At 40.7% G+C, this 13,966-nt stretch overlaps 1 protein-coding gene across 11 annotated transcripts in view; it reads left to right on the plus strand.

Moving 5' to 3' along the window:
• Positions 1–729: 729 nt before the first annotated feature.
• Positions 730–13,966, plus strand: part of LOC127369390 (supervillin) — a 49,462-nt gene continuing 36,225 nt past the window's right edge. For 6 of the 11 annotated variants that reach the window (XM_051410691.1, XM_051410743.1, XM_051410709.1 and 3 more), the window contains exons 1-5: positions 8,789–9,016; positions 11,588–11,651; positions 13,272–13,363; positions 13,471–13,528; positions 13,631–13,779. In XM_051410691.1, the coding sequence (XP_051266651.1) occupies positions 8,956–9,016; positions 11,588–11,651; positions 13,272–13,363; positions 13,471–13,528; positions 13,631–13,779 (424 nt within the window). In that variant the 5' untranslated portion in view covers positions 8,789–8,955. Of the gene's footprint in view, positions 1,254–8,787; positions 9,017–11,587; positions 11,652–13,271; positions 13,364–13,470; positions 13,529–13,630; positions 13,780–13,966 lie in introns of those variants that run through there. The other 5 variants (XM_051410772.1, XM_051410732.1, XM_051410699.1 and 2 more) reach the window with 5 other exon arrangements.

The following is a 13,966-nucleotide window of genomic DNA, read 5'->3' on the forward strand; positions in this document are numbered from 1 at the left end:
AAATTATTTTCTTTTTTTTTGTCTTTTTGTAAGACACATTGGAAAATAACGTTCAAAAACACTGTTTCCTTGCTCCGCTCACATTTCCATTTTTGGAGAATAACAAAAGTTGCATTGCTTTTCATAAACATTTACACTGTGTCGTTCGTGTGTGTTTGTGTAGGTGAGCAACCCGACATGAACAGTGCAGAAGAGATCCTGTTTTGTGCATCTCAACCGCTGTCCTGTAGTGAGTACTTTAGAAAGGATCGTAATCATAATGCATTAATCGTAAGTGGAGATACTGCATACATTTCTTTAAATAAAATGATCTTTTAGTTGTAGCCTTTAAAAACCCTACAATGCTCTGTATGTTTATAAAACAGGTGAATCATACATTTAAATGTATCCTACTCTTTAATAACTAATTAATTGTTCTGGTGAAATGAACACAGATGTAAATATAACACATATAATGTGATATGTAGATAAACCAAAGCAAAGTGAAGTTTATTCCAGCTCTGTGCTGTAGTACAGGAGCCCCTGCAGAGCCTGGATCACACTGCTGCTGGATTGTGGTTTAACAGCTGATTCGATCCCCCTGTGCTTGGAGCCCTACGCTGCCTGGCTATTTATGGCAGATGCCCCTCTATCGAGGCCGCTCTCTTCAGCCCATACATGGTTGCTGTGGGATGAGGTTACCACACCGATTTTGGCCCGCACTCCCCAAACCCCTTAGAAGCAGTGTTGTGTCGCCACTCAGTCTAAACTATCAGACCGGGGTCTCGAACCTGTGTTACAAGAATGGGACATTTTAAGAACCACAGTTTTGACTTTTGGAATAGTTTGAAGCTCCACTCATTGTAGGCGTGTCAGTCTGTTCTAGCACCCTCTTTGTGCCGTGTGTTTTTTCTTAGCTTCATCCCTCTCCCTCTCCTGCATACCCCGCTCTCCCTCTCCCTTCTTTCTCTTTTGCTCGGCTGTTCCTGGACTGATTTATTTGGCCCGGTGCAGCAGAGCTAGTGGGAAAGCACCAGGCTATATTTGTCGGCTGCTGAGGTTGGACCTGCTTCATGGTGGATGACTTTGGATCCTTCTGTTTGGGTTTACCTGGTCACACCTGCGCCTCCTGCCTCCTCAGCATCTGCTTTTCTCTGAATAAGGAACTAGTGAGACCCCTTGGTAGTTTCATATGAATTCTACTGTCAGGATAAATGGACTTCACCTGTGAAGCATTTCTCTCCCTAGTCCCTTATTATTGGAGCTAAAGCGTTGTAAGTATTGTTTTCTCTTTCCTTGTTTAAACTCATGCATGCTATGGTATATATTAGGTCAGAAGGGAGTGACAACTCCACATTATTTTTGGCATAGATTTGTGTTGAATTGCACGATTTTATGGTAATTGCTACTGTTAGTAGATAAAAAGATGTCTGCCCATTATGTTAAGCTGTTTAATTTACTTTTGTGACAAACCAATTTACCTGTGACTTAATTGTAAAAAACAATTAATAACTTGGGTAATTAAACATCCCTTTACTGAATTATAACAAGAGATTTAAATGCACAGAAGTAGCTTCACACCTGATCTGGACTTGAAAAAGAAAGCTGGTAAGTTTGGTTTCTGTCAGTTTCATTGTTTACAAAAAAAAAAATATTAAGAATTTGTGTAATCCAATTTGCATAGTATATTGAAGCAGAATTACTTTGGCTCGCACTCAGATCTGAATAACTTCATTTGCAAAGTGCATCATGCCCAAAAGAATCATATTGCTGCAGAAACCTGGACAAATAGTCAGAGCAGAATAACAGAGGACAGCAGCACTTAGTACTTTCTACTATGTCAGTCAGAGTACCGGGTGGATTTCATAGTTTGGCAGCCGGTTTAGTAAAGTCATTGTGAATCATTATTTTTACCAAACTACCCAGAAGAGGAGGCACACTCACAGGTGTCAAAACTCAGCAGTACTTGACTGATGTCTTTAATTTGCCCCCTGGAGAACTGAATGTAGGGTCCCAACCCAAACCTCCCCCTTGTTGCTTTGCACCGTGTCAAGTAACCACATGGGTATTAGCATTCCAAGCTCCAGATTATGGCTGTATGGTGGTATGTGTGTGCAGCTGATTTTTCGGGCTATGTGTCGTGCTGGTGTGTTGTTCCAACCCGGGCCAGGCGTCGTTTCTCCACAGTTTTGTTTTTATAGTGTGTGTGTGTGTGTGTGTGTGTGTGTGTGTGTGTGTGTGTGTGACTGCGTACGGCTTGGTGCACCTGCTGCACCCATCAAAACGAACAGACAGGTTTACTGGCCGGCCCCCCATGCTTGACCCTCTGCCACTGAATTCCATTCATCTACATATAAGAATACAGATTTGCACTCATTATCACCCAGCTGTGATACATGTATTGTTTAAAACCTACATTCTTTGTCACAGTAGGTCGTAATTAACACATGCATATATGCTCTGCTCTACTTGGTTGTGCTTCCTTGTTGATCAGCAAATGGACACCAGAACAAAAAGCTTTTATACAAGGTAGTTTCAGGTATGTTTCACCCAAACAAGTGCAGATTATTACACTTCTTTCTCCAGGCAATGGAGAAATATAGCTCTTTTATGGTGTTGGTGTTTACAAGATAATTGTACAAGCAGATTGTCATAGCTGTAGAATAGCTTCCTTGTAACGGAAAGGGCAAATATTGAGTTCTCAGAACAGCAAAGTGTCCTATCGATGTGTCTCCTAACAAGAATCTGAACAACTCCAACTCTTTGGTTTGACCAGCATCTTCTTTTACATCTCCTGCTCCTATTTAAAGGACAAACTGTTATGACCAAACTAACTCTCGCTCGCACACGTTTCCTCATATTTGACTTGTTGAACATGGTGTCGTGCACCAGTTAACTTGTAGCTTGTACTCAGCACCATGTCTGATTGTCCCCACTGTCTGCTGTTACTGTCACCACTTAGTGTGTCAGAAGGCAGAGAGCTGTCCACGGGCTCCTGCCGGCCTGCTAACATGCTGACTGTTTTTAGTGTATAACTGCTGTCTGGGTGACATAAATAAGTGATGATTGTCACTCAATCCATGCTCCTAAATAGCTACTGTGGTCTAGGTGTGTAGCATACGTTAATTGGTAGTAGGGGACTTTCTGGATAGTGCTTGATGTTGTAATGGTTGTAAATCTTCACATAGGGTGGTTGCAGCAGGATTCAGCAGAGAAAGGGTGTAAATGTCATATGACCATGAAAGTAGAATAAAACGTAATAAAAATCAGTCAAAGAAAATACTGAATGTGGATCCAAACAATCCAAAAATGGTTCTATTAAATGTATGGTTTGGTAATTTCACACTTGTTTAAAAGGCTGTATTGGAAGAAAATATGACTTAAAGTTATATGTTGAGATTTTGTTATTTAGGGTAGTTATCGTTGCAGTTATATAAAGTTGTTATGTACAGATTCCATAGACACAAAGCAGATTTTTGGTGGTATTATGAAATAAATAATACCTGCCATAATTATAAATATACAGCATGTACATCAGGCACTGAAAATGACCTAGGTATATTTTGATATATGATGGTTTACTTTCAAGCTCCTGGGAAAGAAACAAGAGTGGATTTACCATAAAATTGACTAATGTTTGTTTTGTCTAGTTTATGGTATTCCCATTAATAGTTAGTGCATCTGAATACCTAAGAGCGTTAAGGTCAGAGCCATGGCACACATGTTATTAATGATCTGTGTTCTTTCTTGCCAAAAGCAGAAAAAGCTGCAGAAATGGCCCTGCAATGATTCTGAGACATACGAAACCAATGAATAAATAGGCATTGTGTCAAATTGAACACGTGACTCGTTCGTCTGCTCATGAGTTACCTTAATTTACCTCATCGTGTTACATAATGTGAAGATGTTCCTGGCTGACGTACCCTCAAGGAAAGACAGCCAAATCCTCAAGTAACCATTTCTGGCATGAAATCCTCCTCTTCCTCCTCATTCACTCACTCTAGTCTCTGTCTCACTTTTCCTCCCCTCCCTCCTGCTCTGTCTAAGAGTTGCAAGTGTCTCTCCTTAGCACCGGGCTCTGTGCTCATCGATATCCATATAAGAGCAGAGCAGGCAGATTTCTGTGTGTGAGTGTCAGGCCGAGTTGATGCAAAGCAGCAGAGAGGAACGCAGTTCTGGATCTAAAGAGCGAACTGCCAGAGTAAATGTTTAAGGAAGGAGGAAGGGTGAAGGTTCCCGCTCTGCTGGTTCTGGCTCTCACTCGACCTGTGTATTTGTGTGTAAGAGAGAGTTTGGATCATATACTTCTTGTGTGTGTGCATGTGTTTACATTAATGCATGTGTGTCAGCGTACATTTGTGCATTTCTATGAGCTAAACTAAACAGAGAAAGTTTCTCCTAATAAAGGCAGCCGTGCTTGGAGCACAGTGTCTGCTGCTGCTGCCAAGAGTGCTAAGGCGTTTTTGAATTAATTTTTCTGATAAAACAATAACCAACAGCAGGTATCTGGTAGGTACCGGTTGCCTGGGGAAAGTTCAGGAATGTACAGGAGGCCATGCATTTTATTTGTTGTTAAATACACATATAAGAAGTATGGGTGAACAGGTGAAGAAAAACAATATGTTGTCTATAAAATTGCCGAAAATCAGAAGAAAGAGTCACAGTTTTGATTGAATTAGTGCACCAAATATAATACTTATATGTTGGCTTGAAACCTGGAGAACAGACATACTCCCTAAAGGACAAAATCCAGTTTTAAAAGCACACATTCATACAGAAAGTACCAATTCTCCTCCAAGGTTGACCTTTAAGGTAGATGAATACTGTCAACAAGCAGGTTTTTTTTGGAAGGAAAACAGATTCTTACCTCCAGTTTGAGTAGTAAAACTGTAGCTAGGTGAACAGGATGTGTTGTGGACAGGTAGAGATTAGAAATGCAGGTTTGATTCCCAATACAACCAGTCTATGTAATACCTTCCATCTATTGCACAGAATGGTAATGTATCATGTAATGATACAGCATGATTATATGTTTATTGTTAAGTTTTCTCTGCTCTAATAACTCTGTCTTGTGAACATACTTAATGTTGTGGTTATTTGGTTCATTTGTGGTAATGGTGAAACATGCCGAGGATTGTTTTTGTGAATTCAATCTATAGTATAACTTTGACCTGTTGTTTGCTCAGTCACAATGTACACCACATAAAGCCTTGAGCTCAGTAAAGCTCAGACTGAAACAAAGGATCATGTGGTGTTGGTTGCATAGGGAAAAAGTCCATCTGTAGCTGAAGCCAGACCAGCTGAACTTTAAAGCTTAAAGTTTGATTAGCAGAGGGATGCTTTGATGTTGAGTCACACAAGGATTTGTTGAGGTACTTCGCCTCGTGGTGTTTACATGATGTTCCGGGTGTTGAGTTTTATTGACTGGTTTCTGCATCCAGTGTTGCAAGATGAAATTGTTGAGCTGAGTTTCAGAAGGGGGTTTTTGTAACACGTCAAGATTGGAAAACAGTTCTTCACTTGACAGAGACATAGACCTGAGAGCTAAAGCGGTCACTGATTATTATTTATATGATTTATGTACAGATACAAAACTTTTTGCAGTACTTCTAAAGTGGAAAAACTCTCACAGTGTGGTTTTATTAACGTAGTTGTTTTCTCTCTTTCCCGTGAGGATGGAAAAGTCTGAGTTAGGGCCAATATCATCAATATTCTTTACAGTCCATCATTCACAGTTAAGCAGAGCGTATTAATTGGATATAAAAATAAAATAAAGTAGAAAACGGTAGAGAAGGTTGCAGATTATGTAAGTGAGATACAAGACTCCTCATTGGCTTAAAAACCATTCTTTCTTCTTTTCTTATTCTTGTTCTTTTCTTCATTCTTAAAACATCTAACCCCAAAGTTAAAGAGCTAATTTATCAGCTAATTACTGTGTCTGACACAGGTTCCCATGTTGTCATCGACTGAGCCACGCATAGTCCACCTCAGTTTGGTTACTAGGTGCTGAGTGTTACATCTTATGCCAGTAAGGTTTACTTCTAAAAAAAGCTTGATGAATGAGGCCTGTTTTGAAATTGTAAAATGTATGCAACCGGCGAGATAGACTGGCAGTCATGGAGGATGTATCATGTACAGGTAAACAGGGTGCTAAAAAGTGAAAGAAAACAGTAAGTAGATTAATTAAAAAGTAAAATGAGGAACCAAGAATGCAAGAAAAAGAGGAGAGAACAGGAGTTTATAGGAATGTGTAGGGGCCAGAGGAGTTAGCAAGATGGATAGCAAGGATGTCAAATCTGGGGAATGAAAGGAGAGGGAAGGAGTGGGAAAAGAAAACAAGGCAGAGCAGCAAGCAGGCGTGGAGACGGTCCCCTGGTAAACACGGCTGACAGGGTGACCTCTCCCTGAGGCAGCCACTCACAACACATGTTGCCTTATTAGGGGCGTCTACAGGGAGCAGAGGCAGACTAGGGAAGGTGGGGAGGAGTTCGTGTGAGAAAACTCATCAGACAGACGGGTTGCGTGAGCAGGAGTCCGTAAGGTTGGGACTAGAGTAACAGAGCTGGGTTTTTTATTATCAGGTGACCTGATCAATACAGTTTAGGTGGGTTTTAGATGAGAATGCAGCTCTCTCAAATGTCCAATGTTACATACTGTAGATCTTACATTAATAATACTCATCGTGTTAGGTGGTATCATACTGAAGGTTTTCAGGAATAATGATAGATAATGAATGTTTTCTGTACATGGTTTTCGATCTATGGTTCCCAAAATGTGGATTTTGGGGGGTTAAGTTTATTGTACACACTGAAGTCAAACCTCAGTTAGAATCAGCACAAGTTTATAATTAATTGTTATTAATTATCATGTTAAGAATTAAGCATTTTCTGTCTTCTGAGGAAACAGTATAGCCCACACGCTTGCTCTAAGGGCAACAGTAACTCAGTGTTTTAACTAGTTCTGTGTGTGATTCACACTGTATCTTTAGTGCCAGCCTTGTAAACATATGTTATGGCAACAATAAACATAATTTATTGTATTATACTCATGTCTAGCAGCATCTTTTAGGCTTTTTTGGGGGTGCTTTTGGCCTTTATTTGATAGCACAGCTGAAGAGTGACAGGAAAGGGCTACAGGCTGGATTTGAACCTGTGCTGCTGCAGTAAAGACTCAGCATTGGTACATGGGGCGTGAGCTCTACCAGGTGAGCTACCAGGGTGCCCCATGCAGCCCTTTTCCTTTGTTTGCTCGATTCAGTTCTCTAAATTGTTGAAACAAATCATTGTCTTCCAAACAATAACTGCCTGATTACACCGGTGTTATGTTGCTTTGTGGGTCATAACACTTACATATACAAAAATATATGATTTTTAGCAGTTCCCTGCATGCCATACAGGTACATTTACATTGGATTTGTGTGATGCTTTGGACAAAAGAGGAAGGTAAATGGCAAAAAATCTCATATAATTTATTAATATCAGTGAGTTTTTGTATTCTTGACCCAAGTACACTTTGAGTACACTTCGGCACCTTTTCTAGTTGCTTTAAATGTTTTATTCAGATTGTGTTACTGACAGTAAATAAGGCAACTATACATTATCTTAGGAATCCAAAATTCAAATAGGCATGGGCTGAAGGTAGAAGGTTACCAGAGCTGGAGGAGTTAATTGGTCATGGTCAAACATTTAATGCCTTTTTCTCCTGCTTCCTCTTATCAGGCATTTTGATATGTATGTATTTCACTGGAAGGGCCAGAGTGCAGAAGTGACCAGAGGTGGAGCCTCAGTCTGTGACGTAATGATTGGTCCTGCTCACTGTTCCCTCCACTGCCGCCTCCTCTGACTTCAACAAGTGGGTTTTGTCATCCATTAGATGAGATTGTGTCTGCACCCACTGTGTGTGATTGTGTCTGTACTTCTGACTTCAGGCCAACTCCTCATTGACACAGAGTTAAAACTTGTATGAATCAAGGTATGTGTGTTTGCTGGCTGTAGAGTGCGAGGCGGTAGAGGAAGATTGGAGGCGCAAGATGAGGAAGGGCAGAAATAAACTAAAGTCCCATCAATTAGGTTTAGTCGTTAACATTTAAAAAGATTCTCAAAAATCCTTGTTAGTGATGTTGCATTCAGTGAGAAATTATGAATACTGTTCTACTGCATTGCTTAATAAAGTCTTTCCTACTGGCTGAACTGGCATCAAGACAAGGCCGCCAGTAAAAACCTTACAACCATAATGAATCATATTCCTAGTAGTACACTAAATTTTATGATCTGGTGGACTCCAGCTGCATTTAAAAACAAAAGATTTCACATACAATAGGATGATAATAATAATAATAATAATGATATTATTAATATTAATGCAATTTCTTGCTTTAGTTTTTGGTGCTTTGATGGCACCTGGCCATCATGGCTGAAGCACACCTGATGTGTGCGTGTGTTCAGGATACCTGACTTCCAGTAGCCCCACCACAGCAATACCACCCCCTGCAGTCTTACCGGCACCCTCCTCCAATCCTGTTCCAGAGTTTTTATCATCAAGGCTAATTTCTGCCTGTAATCTGATTAGGGCTCTGAGCTGCTTTAGCACCCTGCTGTGCTGTCTCTCTCTCTCAGCTCCTTTGCGTGCACACACACACTGACATGCACACCGACACACCAACACACACACACACACACAATCTCACACACACACCCACACACACACACACACACACACACATACTGTATGACAGCCAGTCTGTGTTGGCTGTACTGTAGCTTGCTGTGTAGCCAGGGCAGTCACTCTACTGTGGCTGTGTGCTTGTCCGTGTGTGTGTGTGGTCGGGTCATCACCTCCATCCCTGCCTGCCTGCCTGCTTGCCGGTAGCAGCCCTCGCCTCCACCACTGTCACTCCTGCTGTCCACCACCTTCACCACCACGGTGACCGGAGGGGAGTCGTAGCACCGGGGCATCCTTCTGCTCTTCTCCCTAAACATGTTTCGAAACCCATGGATCTCTAGTTACCATGTGAACGATGTGCAGCCCTGTGGCCAAGGTAAGGCCTTTGAAAGAGGAGGGCCTGATCTGCCTTCAGTATGGTTTGTTTAACCCGCTTGAATACCCTTAACTCTATAGACTGCTTGGGGGACTAATGCCATTTAGCTCCATGAGGTGAATGACAGAGTTTGGTGGTTGTCACTGATACAGTAAGCAGGTGGATTCAGCTTGGTAAGACGGGTGAAGAAGCTGGGAAGTTTCCTGGACGTCTCCTTATTTTGCTTCTGTTTGCTTGGATTGATCAGTTGAAACGAGGATTCATGATGTGTGTAAGCGTTACTCATCCCTGTTTAATGCAATTTAGGATATTATGAATAGATACAGAAGGTTTATCTGATACGATCATCAGCATCAGGCTGCTTTAAGTGAATGAAGAGTGTGGTTAAGGAGTAACTACTGAGTACTTTTTACTGTGCTCATTTCAATACTGAATATTCAACAGGTGCTTTTTCCTGTTTCCTCTGATGTTCTACCTTGTCAATGCACTCTATCATAGCCTGCTGAGATGATCAACCAGCAACCTTTCCACAAAGACTGTGTGCAAGTGAAGGCCCAGTTCACCCAGGGAGTCTATTTTGCACCTCTGAATATTTATAGAAAATCCTTCTCCTCACCACACTCACTTTGGGACCGTCAGCAGCATAAGCTGCTCTCTGGCACTGTCAGACTTGAGCCTTGTGCTGCTTGTTTTGTTGACAGCTTGCAGGCGTTTCCAAGGAAAGCCGGACCGACTTCTGTACGAGGGGCTTTCCAGACAGATAAACAGACGGATACATGTACACACACACCCGCAAGGCTCCAGCCGGCTCCCAAGATCATGAATGTTTGCGCATTTGAGATGAGATAATGCTTTAAGGGTTATGACATTTGTGGATTTTCAAGTGTGAAAATAGAGCACCAAAGTTGTCACAGCTATCATCTAGGATCAGTGCTTTTCATCCCAAGGAACACATGTGATGGACAGTTGCACTCATGGTACAGTAAATTAAGTCCAATTCAGAATTCTGGACTCCCTGGTGTCTAAATGTGACTTGTGTCATATCTTACATAAAAACATGTCACTTCTGAGTCCCTGAATTTCACCAGGTCACTTCACAAAACACTGAGAAGCTCTTGAACTTGAGCTAAGTGAGCATTAGTACGACCACACTTTTCACTTCCTTGCTTTCTGTCCTGACAAACATTCCTGTCAGTATTGCCACACAGTCTTTGAAGGCCAAAATAAACCAGAGGTGCTCTAGAGGCGTCTGAGGCAGTAACCTGATCTGTCTCCTATACTGGGATACAACTTTACAACAGGCTGCTGTTGCTGTGACGTGAGAGTGAGAGGGTCAGCTATCAGCTGGGAACTGGATGTGAACTTTCTGAGTAACCTTTTTTGACAAATGACTCATACTGAGGCTGGAAACTTCCTGTCAGAACCGAACAGCATGATGTTGGTATTTACACCGAGAGACGAAAAGTGACTTTCTGAACCTCTCAGTCCCAGATGAACCATTTATTGTCCTTTTATCAGCATTATATTTTTGTTTTAAAATCATCATAATGAATAATTTGCTAGAGGAGTGGTAAACTACAGTACATATGCCAACTAAATACTGTGGTTGTAGTGCATTAATGATAGCCATTATGTCTGCAAGTATTTTCAAAAACATACAATCTTTAAAAAAGAACTTTGATAAAATATTCTAGGGACTGTACTTTCAAGGAGGTGGTAAAAGACAATAATATCATGAGACTATACATTTTGTGGATGGGTAGCCAGATCTGAGCCAGTGCCTTGGTCAAGGGCACTTACTGGAGAAATTAGCCAAACATACATGTTTTGATGGTGGAGGAAACATAGGGAGTACATGCAAACTCCACACAGAAAGGTCTTGCCCCAGCAGGGAATCGAACGTCTTGCTGTGAGGTGACAGTGCCAACCGCTGAGGAGATTCAGGAGATCCAGCTAGGTTAAGATGCTGAGAGACTGCACAGCGCTTTATAATGCTATTAGACAGGATTTTACAGCTCTCAGCAACAATCATTTTATCCTCCTTCTTGACAGTTTGTGAGGTTAACAGTAGAATTACGCTGCTCATTACAAAGTGGTCTACCAGCAGTGTGGCCACCTCGGTGCCATCCATGTAGGATGGCTCTGCATTGTGTTGCCACAAAACTGTAGCCAGGTTTCTTTACATTTTTCTACATCCTACATTTTTCTTACGGCACCCCCTGCGTCAGGACCCCGAGCTGTGCTTACACAAAAGTCTCAATGAAATGAATTAGGGGGCCTGCGTGTTTTACACTGGTCTGAACGTAGTGTTACTCTTCCCATTTACCATATCTTAACAGCTGTACTATGATCAGTTGTGTTATTAATCTATGGATAAAAACATAAAATTTGCCTTTTTACCATGTAGATATGCTGTACATCCAAATGCTAGAATTGCACAGTTCATTGTGACAAGGATAACATGTTCCAGTGCTCCCAGTGTTAGCACAGATATACTAAATATTGAACTGAAAGGTGGAGTGTAGATTTCTTTGTTATTTAAGTTTAACTGAGTCTTGTTTGTCCTTTTAGGAATTGGATCTAAAGCTCCCACCAAACTTTGTACCTCAACCTCATTGCCAACAGAAGCCTTAAGGTGAGTTTTTTGCTTGCAAACACCACAAATAAGTGTTTTCTAGCAAATGGATCGATTTAACCCAATGCCAGAAGAACCACCGGTTTCAGACTTTCTGTACTTTAAAGGAATACAGTGGAGCAACAGAAATGTCAAGTTCTATTTCCTAAAAGCATTTACATTTTAGCTGTGTCATCAAGATAGGGATATGTAAGGATATAGGTTTACTACAGTAAAGTGCTTTAGCTTATCATGCACAGTAAGCATTAAAAGCTGGAGATGCCTAGAACAGCTTATCCTAAGACACTTTTTTGTTCACATGGCATTAGAGCCATAATACCTCCTTCAGGAGCACAAAGACCCCTTTTGCATTAGTTTACAGTGTTTCAGCATTAGACCTTTAGCATAGTAAGCAAATTGCTTTAACCCCCACAGAAAAAGTAAGACAGAATTCACCAATATGTAAATTATTTCTATTACAGGTATCCAGTCCTGAAAATAAAGATCAGAATGTTTCAAATCTGATTTAGATTTTTTTTTAAAAGCGACATGATGAGCAGCTCTTTTATGTTTTTGCCTCATTTTTCTTTGCTTTGTGTAAGTAGAGGGGTATTCTGAGCTGTTTTGGACGCTCGTCTGGAAAGACTTTTTGATGCATTGGAACATAAACTCTGAGTGACATGCAATTTTAACTCATCTGCTCCTTAAAACAAAACAAAAAATGGATATTTTCCAGTAAAAGTTGATACAAACTGAAGTTGACAAGCCTTACCAATCCAGTCTGGTGTAATTGCATGAGGCTTACCTCCTACAGATGGTTGAAACCCCCTCTTAATTCCCCTTTTATTCTAAGAGCTTTATACATGCACATGATTGATACATAAAGAGTTGAGAAGAAATGAGAATGGAAGAGTCTAAATGGAAAACTATACGTATTATTATGACAATAAAATAGTTTATTTATCCTGTTGATTGTGACATGAGAGAAAACCTGATCGTCTGTTTCAACTTGGAGGAGAGTCAACACTTATTGACCTAGTTCTTAAGCTGAATCCTGTTTGAATGACTCCAGCTGAGTTTGACCTCTACCTGCCATCACCTCTTCAAGACCGGGTGTTTGAGGCAGAGTTGTAGGGACGGCAAAAAAACGAAACTAGAGTTGAGTTAATTAGTTGAAGAGCAAGAGTTTTTCTGTACTATATTTCCAGCATCACCTCTTTTAAGTAAAGTAAGTAAATTCAAAGGTCTCACTCTGCCCCTATGCCAGTATCACAAACTTAACCCGCACAGTTATTCCCTTTTTCTTCTTTTGCCATACTGTTTGGTATTAATGTTCCTTTTGACATTTATTTATAGTTTTTATATAGTCCAGTACTGTACAGTTTCTTTTAGAGTGAAAACCATTTCTCCAGCTGCTCCCAGGTCTTCCTCCTTTGAAGTGAGCAATTGTACCATAATGTATAATGTATTTTCCTTTTGTTAGAATTAATTTTGTAAAATCTGTATCGAAAAAATCGTTCAGGAACCAGTGTCAAAGTCAAGGTATCATCATCAGTACCGGTATCGAAAATTGTTGAAATTTTGATGAAATATGTGTTTCATCTTGATAGCAGGTTTGTGATATTGTGTCTTCTCTTTCAGTTTTCAGAGTGACTTCTCCTTGGGTGACAAGACCACCTTGGTCAAGAGTCTTTCAGATACAGATGCCAAACTTCTGGCTGCCCTTCCCAAGGGTGTGCATTGGTTCTACCCACACACAGTAACTCAGAATAAGACAAACAGTTTGATATTTTTTACATTTTTATGATACTAAATATGTATTACCTGTTCTAATATTCAGTTTCAGAGTTGAAGAAATACTTTGAGGGAACTGTCACAAAGGATTTGGGAATGAACAGGTATCTTTAGGGCTCAATATACTGCATTTTCACACAAAACACTAAAGACTAACTCAGCAGAACAGCTGCTTTACTTTACTCTCTACCTTTTGTCTCTGACAGGAAGGAAAGGATAGCCCGGCGCCTCGAGGGGATTGAAAGTGATGCTCCACCTGCTCTGGTGCCCGGTGGTTTGGTAGCCAACAGAATGCTGGAGGAGGATCCTCCGCGGTATACCCGCGCCTCAGATCCCTGTGAGCCTTGTGTGATGGGTAAGCATGGCACGATGCATTGCAAAAATATATGATGCTGCCTTTAATGCACTTGGATTGGCATTGATAATGTGTCTCATATTTGGAATAGAGACTGTAACTCATTCAGTATTTGTAAAGATTCATAAGATTTTATAAAAAAGATTTATTATAAAAAAGTGTTTTGTCTGCCAGTTTACTTACACTG

Source organism: Dicentrarchus labrax, unplaced genomic scaffold (genome assembly GCF_905237075.1).
Source record: "Dicentrarchus labrax unplaced genomic scaffold, dlabrax2021, whole genome shotgun sequence".
Taxonomy (NCBI): Eukaryota; Metazoa; Chordata; class Actinopteri; family Moronidae; genus Dicentrarchus; species Dicentrarchus labrax.